This window comes from Nicotiana tabacum, chromosome 5 (genome assembly GCF_000715075.1).
Source record: "Nicotiana tabacum cultivar K326 chromosome 5, ASM71507v2, whole genome shotgun sequence".
NCBI lineage: Eukaryota > Viridiplantae > Streptophyta > Magnoliopsida > Solanales > Solanaceae > Nicotiana > Nicotiana tabacum.
The window spans coordinates 126,002,809-126,013,181 of NC_134084.1; the positions used below are offsets into that span (position 1 = coordinate 126,002,809).

General features: G+C 33.0%; 2 protein-coding genes across 2 annotated transcripts; one reads left to right on the forward strand and one right to left on the reverse strand.

The window, feature by feature from the left end:
- The first annotated feature begins 353 nt into the window (after positions 1 to 353).
- On the forward strand, positions 354 to 3,452 carry LOC142180950 (uncharacterized). Its single transcript, XM_075253055.1, has 5 exons — positions 354 to 949; positions 1,380 to 1,521; positions 1,830 to 1,929; positions 2,034 to 2,617; positions 3,114 to 3,452. The coding sequence occupies exons 1-5, from the start codon at positions 354 to 356 to the stop codon at positions 3,450 to 3,452; spliced, it is 1,761 nt and encodes a 586-aa protein (XP_075109156.1).
- Positions 3,453 to 4,610: 1,158 nt separating this feature from the next.
- LOC142180951 (uncharacterized) lies at positions 4,611 to 9,896 on the reverse strand. Its single transcript, XM_075253056.1, has 10 exons — positions 9,588 to 9,896; positions 8,305 to 9,132; positions 8,135 to 8,233; positions 7,998 to 8,075; positions 7,386 to 7,763; positions 7,117 to 7,281; positions 6,450 to 6,740; positions 5,289 to 5,456; positions 4,927 to 5,186; positions 4,611 to 4,839 (listed from the first exon to the last, which is right to left on the reverse strand). The coding sequence occupies exons 1-10, from the start codon at positions 9,894 to 9,896 to the stop codon at positions 4,611 to 4,613; spliced, it is 2,805 nt and encodes a 934-aa protein (XP_075109157.1).
- Positions 9,897 to 10,373: the final 477 nt, after the last annotated feature.

Consider the following 10,373-nt stretch of genomic DNA (forward strand, 5'->3'; position numbering starts at 1 on the left):
AGGGAATTCCAGCTAAGGTTGATATGTATTTAACTGTATTCACGCGACATTAACATGAATACATTAACGTATCTGCGCAAAATCTGGAAGGTTAAACTAGTTAATAACGGAAGGAAATCAAATCACATGATATTATCCTAATTTAACTCAACGAACAAAAACTAGTACCCATTAATCTGTATTCTGCCATACACGATTCAAGCTAAAAAAAAGCAGAGAAAACCAGAGCAACATCTGTTCGAAGTTCTTCCATTCACTTCTCCTTTTTCTCTGTTCGCAGATATCAATTCAACCGCGGAAAATTAGATTGATACAAATTATATACAAAATACGGTATAGTTCCTTTTATACATATGGCAAGTTTAACAGTGTTGTTGCGTCATTCTGGCAAGTGGAACGATGAGGGCAATTATATCGATTTTTCAATTGAGGGAATACTGATAAAGGAGTATGTCTCCTTTAATGATCTGGTTGCTTCAATTTCTAATCAACTGGGTATAGATTTGAGCTCAAAGTCCATTAAAATTCAATACAAAGTAGAAGGAAATTGCACGCCAATGGAAATACACAATGATATAGGTTACAGAGTGTATGTAGAATTGAAAAAAGAGAACAGAGAATTTGGTATGTATCCTTTGTGCATAACAACTATTGAAAAAGAACTTGTATACGGAGGTAGTTTAAATCAAGGCGACATTGTACAAATAGACGAAGCAGTTCAAAGGTATGATTCCGATACAGATGATACACTGGCTCTAGATTTTGTCAATTCAGGAGAAGCGATTGGAGTGTTCGAACTCCACAAGGATTTGATAATTTCAAAAACTAATCAAAGGGAGGTTATGGCTGGACAAGTGTATAAGGATAAGGCTACATTGAAAGAGGTGATGGAGAATTATGCTATAGCTCAAAGGTTTCAATTCCGGGTTGATAGGTCTAATGCTGTCAGGTTTGCATGTATTTAAGTTTTTTTTATTTTCTATTATTGATTCGAGCTGTAAGTTTAACGTTGTTGTATTTATGCGTATTTGTGGATTTCCTCTTGATTATCACAGATGTAGTTAACATATGTTTGTCTATGGTCCTTAAATTCATGTATTCATATGTATTTTACTGGCATAATTATATTACAGTGGCTTTAATTATTTTCTTATTTTGTCTACTGTGGTTTTAAGTGTATGCATATACCCAAAATTGTATTCAGTTGTATTCATTGTATTTAAATGCATATAACTATAATTGAATTCAGCAGTATAAAAATTTATATATATATATAGATGTCAATATGTAAAATAATCAGATTGTATTCGTGTGTATATGAGTGAATTTTTTTGTAAACACTTATGTTAATCATATGTACAATGATTAATTCTTTGCAGCTATGCATTATTATGTATTTCAGAAGATTGTGAATGGAGGTTTAAGGCTTCAAGCATTAACAAATCAGAACTATTCAAAGTGAGAGAATTCATTGATAACCATACATGTCCGCTGAAGGACAAGGTGTATGAGCAACGACAGGTAAGTAGCAACTTTATAGGTGGTATGATAAGGCCTAATCTTACTAATCATAAGAGGAAATACACCCCAAAAGATATTATTGATGATGTGAAATCAGATTTAGGTGTAGATGTTAGCTACATGTTGGTGTGGAGGGCTAAAGAAAAGGCAATGAATTTTTGAGAGCTGAACCGGCTGATTCATACAAAAAATTACCAGGATACTTATACACAATGGATATGACATATCTAGGTTCCCATATCAGAATGGTAAAATCGCCAAAAAATGAATTCATGTACGTGTATATATCTTTGTATGACTTTATAAAGGGGTTTGATCATTGCAGATCCATTGTTGTTGTGGATAGAAGTCACCTAAAATCTTACTACACCGGGACATTTGTTTCGGCAAGCACGTTGGATGGTGTAGGTGAGTATCTGAATTATAATACAATCTGTTAATATTTTAATATTGAAATACATGTTTTAAAAATATGTATTCAATTGTATTTACAAGTCATATATTGCCACTAGCATATGGTGTTATTGATTCAGAGAACGATGTTGCTTTGACGTGGTTCTTTGAGCAATTCAAGATAGCATACGATGACAGGGAAAACATGTGCATCGTTTCAGATAAAAATAAGAGTATCATTAAATCTGTATCGAGAGTGTATCCAGATGTACCACATTTTGCTTGTATATGGCATCTATGGAACAACGTATATAAGAAATTCAAAAAGAGTCATGCCAAGTTGAGCGAGATATACTTCTCGATGGCAAAAGCATACACACAAGCTGAATTTGACAGTCTGATGGAGAAGGTAGATATTAGGGTGAAAGAATACTTAGAGTTAGCTGGATACGAAAAGTGGGCTAGGTTGTATGCACCTGTTAACAGGGGATGGACAATGACGTCAAATATTGCTGAGTCAATCAATGCCGTACTAGTTTCAGCAAGGGAATTGCCAATATACGACTTCCTCGAAGAAGTTAAGAAGATGTTTGGACGTTGGAATTGTAGTAATCACAAAGAAGCTACACAGACATACACGACGCTTGGAAAAAAATACCAGGAGATGCTGACTTTGAATGAGGCAATGTCTACATGTATGACTGTAAGTTATATTTTAATGTCATTGTAGTATATAGCTTAATTGTTTTATGAATTAATGGCATGAATACAACTGAATACAATCATTTTTTAAAATACAACTACCATGAATACATATGAATATAACTAAATTCAAACACATACAAGACATATTTTTCCGAAGATCTGATATGAATACAACTGAATATAACAAAAAACATGCTGCAAAAACTATTCGAATACATCAGAATACAACTAACAAATTTGTATTATATATAATTTTAATATGTATTGTCATGACGTATCCTTCTAATGTTTTTTTTAGCCTCCTATTGACTAAAGTACAACAGACTTTTGATAAGTTCTACACTAATTACAGTTGATAGTCTGCTGGTCTAAATATAAAATGTATTCATCTGTATGCAAATATTTCAGTTGTATGTAACTGAGTAATTCAGCATTATACATATGGTAATTCAGTTATATATGCTCAAAACTTATATTTCTATTTTTAAATGTAGGTGGTACCATCAACTGAATACTTACATACGGTTAACGATGGAGGGAGGAATTACACAGTCTGCCTGTTAGAGAGAAAATGTGTTTGTGGGAGGTTCCAAGTTGATGAATTGACATGCCCACATGCTTGGGCTGTATTGAAGAGCAAGTTTCTAATGCCAGAAGAATATTGCTCTAATTATTACAAACCAAATACAATTGTAATGACATATGATTTGCCAGTGTACCCGTTACCGGACAGAAATGACTGGAATATACCAACACATGTTGCAGAGGAGGTTGTACTACCACCCAAATGGAAAAGACCTCCTGGAAGGCCAAAGAAGAAACGCGATATTTAAGTGAATTGCTGCAGCCGAAAAATCAACATTCATGTAGCATATGTGGGCAGGGAGGACATAACAAGCGAACGTGTAGAAATACTCCACGTAATAAATAGTTAACACTCTGACATGTATTGGTGCTTCAACGATTTGTCTATACTTATGATGACATTGTCAAGTAATAAATTCTCATTGTCAAGTAATAATTTCAGAAATGACTTTCGTGAATAGATTCTGAATACATATAGTTGCCTTAATGTGTTGGATACAATTGAATATATCCTTGTCCACATAGACTTTGACAACTTATTATAGACAATGCCTGAGTTATATACATAACTAGTCAAAATTCATCGGAATACATCTATATACTCAGCTGTAATATAACAATTTCAATAAGTCTGAATTTATATTCTCTAACTAGACAATAACCTATTTAATACATCTGAATTTATATTATTTAACAAATATTAACTGAATTTGAAAGATACATATAAAAGAATATAGCTGAATACAGAGAAATATAGCTGAATACAGAGAAATACATATGAATAATATAGTTGAGTACAACTGAATATAGCTGAATACAAAAAAATACAATTGAATACAGCTGAATAATATAGTTGAATACAACTAACTACTGCTGAATAAAATAGTTGAATACTTGACTACAGCTGAATACAGCTGAATACGTATAACATGTTTAATACATCTGAATTTGTATTCTTTAATATGTATTAACTGAACTTGAAAGATACATATAAATGAATGTTGCTGAATAAAGCTGAATACAACTTAATAATACAGTTGAATACAATTGAATACACCTGAATCCAGAAAAATATATCTGAATTCTTTAATATAACCTACCATCAGAATACATAAAGTTTCTGAATTTGATATTAACATTTTCAATACCTAAAACCTATTCAAGCAAAGTTACTGAATAATACATACTTGAATCCTGTAAGATACATATGAATTCAAACTAAAAAATAAACATGAATACTTATGAAAAAACCAGTGAAACATCGATTGAAAAGTTGCAATTGTCATACACGAACACTGTTGATAAAGTGATAAGTTTTTCTAACTAAATACCATCTTCACCAAAAAAAAACTACTCAAAACAGTATTCTTCTTCAAACTACATTCCAAAACTACATTAACCTAAAGCTACTCTAACACTATCTGCATCTTTGAATCTGACTCCGTGATTTGCTTACCAATCTTTGAGGGTGCTTTATTCTCGCTTATGGCATCAGCGTCTATCTTCTGCATAGCATAGTCCCAGAGGAGAGTACCATATCTTTGACGAAGTAGATTGGAATCAAATGCTGTTTGTGGAATCTCACCAATAGTGCTCAGAAACTCTGCGTATGACGCAACATGCACCCCACAATCCCTAAAAAATAATTGATTGAAACAATTAAAAATAATTCATACAATTAGATTTATATATAACATACAAGAATGATGATTGAATACTTACATGCTCCCAGCTTTCTGTTGAGGTAGATCTGATATGAAAAAAACTTCAAAGGGATCATTATGTGACTTGTCAGTGTATGCTGAGTAAGTAAACCAATCTATGCCTTGACTATCTCTGTAAAAGCCACTGATTGATAGATATAGAGGTACAAACTTATCTAGCTTATCAATATCAGAAGCTACATATGCATCATGACCTGTAAATCTGTACGAGTCATACACTTTGATACATCTCTCCTTGAATGAGACAACAACCAATACCTAGTGTAGTTTGTCCTTCAAGTTGACTGGTATCAAGACATTATCTACAGTATGCCAAGGTACATTAGCTAGCAATCTGTAGCCCCTTATATACTCACATACCATATCCTCTTCTTTGGCTACATTAGCATTACTATCTGTATCAGCATACCTGTCGAAGGTTTCAGCGATTCTTGTCTTGAATATACAATCAACAGTTGTATACTTGAAGTTGCTTGTTTGATTGTACTTTTCCTTCTTTCTTAGATAGTAGAATATGACGTCAATATGCTATACACAAATTTAATTACATGGTGTGAGTCCAATTAATCAAACTATTAAAGAATATATTAGAGAAATACATATGAATAATACATTTGAGTACTACTGAATTCAGCTGAATAATACAGTTGAATACAGCTGAATAAAACAATTGAATACAATTGACTACAACTGATTAAAATAGTTGAATACAACTAACTGCAGCTGAATACAACTGAATAAAGAGAAATACATATGAATAATACAGTTGAGAACAACTGAATACAGCTGAAAGCAAGAAAAATACAACTGAATACAGCTGCATAACATAGTTGAATACAGAGAAATACATATGAATAATACAGTTGAGAACAACTGAATACAGCTGAAAGCAAGAAAAATACAACTGACTACAGCTGATTAAAACAGTTTAATAACACTGACTACAGCTGAATAATGATGCCATTGGATTCATCATACATTTCATCATATAGAGTGTTTGAAAATAGTAAAAATACTACAACAGAATACAATCAAATGCATGTTGTTATTCAAAGAAAATTAGTCAGTTAGGGGAAAAACTTACGTTGTCATCCCATAGCTTCCCGTCAAACGATAGAAGGTAAAACCAATTTTTTGAATTAACTTAATCAACTCCAAAATCCAATGGTATATGAAGTGTTAACTTGTTCTTCTTGTAATGGTCTTCCAAATTACTTCTACAAGTATGATATAAAGAAATATTATATACATTTTTTAAAATATAAAAACTTAATACACATACCGGGGGAAAACTCACCTCTGATCATGTCTAGCGAGAAGCCCATCACGAACCCATTTGTCATATTCTTGAATGATAATGTAGGATGTGGCCCCGTTATTGAATCATCCTCAAAGGGGTGTCTTTTTTCAAAAATGGGGGTCAACTTTACTGAGGTACCTGTTGTTATTGAATTCGTGAGTAGAGACTTTTAAATTTAAAAACCATGAGGAAATAGATCTTTAGTTTATAAAAAAACTAACCTGCGGAGTCGAAGTTAGACTCATAAAGCGAAGAATACCATCTACTTGGTCGCCGATTCCTATGAGATGGTACTGGGGTTGATTCAGCTTTTTTTTGTTTGCACTGTTGTGTATCACAATTCTAGTTTCTGGAATTTGACTGGGAAGAAATTTGTCGTCCAGCTCAAATTGAGATACATAGAATTCTGTAGATACACCCTCTTGACCTGTAGATGGTATGTTGCATGACACCTCTGATGTAGTATTCCCCTCACCTCTTGACTCCATACATTGAGCATTAAGCATTGGTTTCTGTTAGTTGTATGTATCATTGTTAGTATAGTAACTTAGTCTAAGAATACAGTTAAATACATATAATTACAGTAAGAAAACAGATTTTGGTAATGGAAATCTTAGTGAAATACAACACACATATTCAAGAATAACAAATCAGAATATATTTAAATACGGCTGAATATATTTAAATACAGCAGTTAATTCCAATTACATATTAAGGTTAACATACATACGAATATATTTAAATACATATGTTGGTCAAATACATTTATCATTTTAGTGAGGCAGTTAAATGCTTGTCGAATACATACAACTTTTAAAATACAATTATCTAATTATAACATCAAACATGAGATATAAACAAATGCTAAAGATGTTAAAAATGTTAAACCTCAACATTATCTCCGACATCTGTGTCAATACCATCATCACGTCTCCCTACGAGTTCCTTTCTCTGGTGTAAACTTTCATTTTGCTGATTTTGTTGAATATGGTCAGAAAGCATCTTGAAGTTATCATTGATCAATGTTCTCAGAGACTTGAACTCTCCCACAACCTTAACAAGACAGAAATAATTAGAAGATTGTGCCAAAAATATATGAATGTTAAGTGCTACTAATACTCTCAATTGTAATGTTTAATATGTGGTTAAATACTCACGTATTCTTTGAATGAATTTATGTCTTTCCTTAAAGAAGATACTTCGTCATTTTTGGAATCTGGCAGCTGATTGTCATGCAAAATATTCTGTCCAAATTCGGATACACAAACAGGAGGAATCTTTGATTGATACTCTGTTTCATTAGGATGCCTTTCGTGTTCCTTGCTCTTTTTATGGGGCGGTGATGAAGATGGACCAACACTTGCAACATGTTTCTTCTTACATTGAAGATCGGTTGTGGGAGAAAAGTCATCCGAATCCTCTCCCGACTTGTCTGAATGAGCAGGAATAGGTTTGTTCTCAACATCAGCGCCTACAAGAGGAATCTGAATAACGACAAGCTCTATATTGCTTGGATGGATATCCTTGTAAACAATCTAAAAAATGAAATACAATCAAAGTCTTACTACAAACATACACATGCAGATCTGGAATCAAACTGAAATTTGTATTGAAATTAAGGCAGCACTAATGATTGAGAAATAATATGCAATTGTATGAGGAATTAATAATGAAGGCTACAGCAACTATATATTGCTATATGCATATGAATACAAATGTATGCAGTAGTTGTATTTAAATGTATGCAGTTTCTGTATGCATTTGTATACAAGTGTATGCAGCATATTTATGCAACTAAATGCAACTGTATACTGCTGTATGCATCCCCTGCAAATGTATGCAGTTTCCTGTATGCAAATGTACGCAAAATGTATGCAAAATCTGTATGCATTTGTATGCAGCATACATGTGAGAATATGACAGCAAATATTATAGCAGAAACTACAGCAAGTATTACAGCAGGTATTAAAGCATCAAAAATGTATCTGTATGCAACTGTATACTTCTGTATGCAAATGTATGCAGAATTAATTATTAATAAAATCTAAACTAGCCATGATACAAATTGTATATTACCATGTTTCCGTTATCATTGAACATGCCGTTCATCAGATAAGCAAAGTTTGGCTGATTTTCGGTAGTTCTCCAATTGAGTATTCTGGGGACCACGTCATCAACTCGGAGTGCAATTTTTGGATCAACATCTGAACAGCACTCATAAAACCACACTTGCATAGCTAGGGTCATCCCAACTATCCTGTAATACTTCTTTTGAGCATCCATCTTCTTGCTAATCGATTTTTTCAGCATTTCAAATGCTTTTAAACCCCAATGATATTCAGAATAACGCCCACTCTCTACCAAGTCAAAATGTAGCCTTGGTATGGTTGTACTATTCTTCTCGGATGAAAAAATGAAGGTGTGTATGAAATACAACAAACATATCTTCAAGGCATCACCATCATTGTCGAGACACCAGTTCTTGTCAGCAAAACATTTCATCAAATGTTTCTTCTTGACAAGATTAGCACCTCCAAAGTAAGTCTCAATAAGTCGGTTAGGAACCCTTTCACTAAACTCAAAATTAGCATCATTACCAACACATTTGAGGCCAGTCACAAGCGCAAACTCCCTTAATGTGAAATGTAATGAAGTACCATTGACGTGTATTGGAAATACAACGTTAGGAGTTCCTTCTAACTGGAGAGCCATGAAGCATCTGAAGAGTTGATGTTGGACTTCACAACGCTTCATTTGAAGAAAATTTCCAAAGCAAGTATTACCCAGCTTTTTGTACTGCCCTGGAGTAAGGTTCTCTTTTAGCTTGGAGACTATGTCAGTGTTAGTATATACACTGATATGTGGTGCAAATATTGGCTGGTGTTTCACAAAAAACTTAATTCCCTGTATTTAACAAGAATAAATACATATAAATACAACTGGATACAACACATATTTCATAGTAAATTGGACATGAATACATATGAATACAACTTCAAACACTTAGAAGTATAAATATAACTGAATACACAGCATATTTAATAGTAAATCTGACATGAATACACACGAATATAACTAAATACACTGACAAGTCTAAATACATATAAAAACAACTGCATACAACACACATGACATAAAATATAACTAACATGAATACATATGAATACAACTAAATACATACTGGAAAATTAAACATTTGCAAACAACAAATAAATACATTGAAAGTAGAATAAAAAACAGTGATGGGAACCTTGAAAATCCTTAAAAATACAACTATAAATATACATCAGAATACATATACATACGTATAGATACAAGTGAATACATTAATAATAAAGAAGAATACATTAGAAAATTACCTTTTCTTCAACTTTATCTAAGCTTTTACTTGCTTCAACCTCCTTCCCCTTGACAGATGAAGCTTCAGAGATATGGATTTTCCTTTTTTCCGTTTTCGCCATTCTTGTCTCCTTCATTGATTTCTCGACTTGAGTTTCTTTGAGATTTTCATGTCGAGCTTTTGTTCTCTTCTCCAAAGTCATATTTTTGGCTAAACCTGCATCCAATTCCCCTTGAGTGATTTGCAATGAGAAAGAGGGACCATCGAAATTGAGAATTTTAGTGGGTACACCTCTAGTAATCAACTTGCGGATTGTACTCTCAGACATTGTGAGAATACGACTTGGGTACTGTTGATTAGATACAATTTGGTAAGTAGAGATGTTGAGAATAAGCAAAAGTGGCGAAAATCAAAAAAATAAAATTGCTTACCGTACTACTTATAGAAACAAATCAGTACAATGAAGATCGAATTAGGGTTTACCCGAGATTGGGAAAGGAGGACGCAGCATTGTGGGTGAGGAGGATTTCGATTTTTAGCGTGATTACAAGGGGATTTGGAATGAAAAATATATTGTATCAATTTAGAGAGAGAGAGAGAGAGTGTGAACTTGTATTGAGAAGTTGTATGAAAAACGGGTGTCTATGAGAGAGAAAATATGAGAATGGAGAGAGGGAAATAAAATATAGCGTGTAAAATGGCTTAAGTGTAGGAGATACCCAAAATTAGAAATTTTGCTACAAATCATATAACATATCTATAGGAGGTAATTTATTTAAATGGTATTTATTTTAAATAAATAGGG

Bases quoted from the DNA above. Each gene is read 5' to 3' on its own strand.
- LOC142180950 (XM_075253055.1), top strand. From the start codon at position 354: ATGGCAAGTTTAACAGTGTTGTTGCGTCATTCTGGCAAGTGGAACGAT. The intron at 950-1,379 runs GTTTGCATGTAT...AATTCTTTGCAG, and splicing joins GATAGGTCTAATGCTGTCAG to CTATGCATTATTATGTATTT. The intron at 2,618-3,113 runs GTAAGTTATATT...TTTTAAATGTAG, and splicing joins CAATGTCTACATGTATGACT to GTGGTACCATCAACTGAATA.
- LOC142180951 (XM_075253056.1), bottom strand. From the start codon at position 9,896: ATGTCTGAGAGTACAATCCGCAAGTTGATTACTAGAGGTGTACCCACT. The intron at 8,234-8,304 runs GTAATATACAAT...ATTTGCATACAG, and splicing joins TCAATGATAACGGAAACATG to AAGTATACAGTTGCATACAG. The intron at 7,764-7,997 runs GTATACAAATGC...TTCATTTTTTAG, and splicing joins TAAATATGCTGCATACACTT to ATTGTTTACAAGGATATCCA.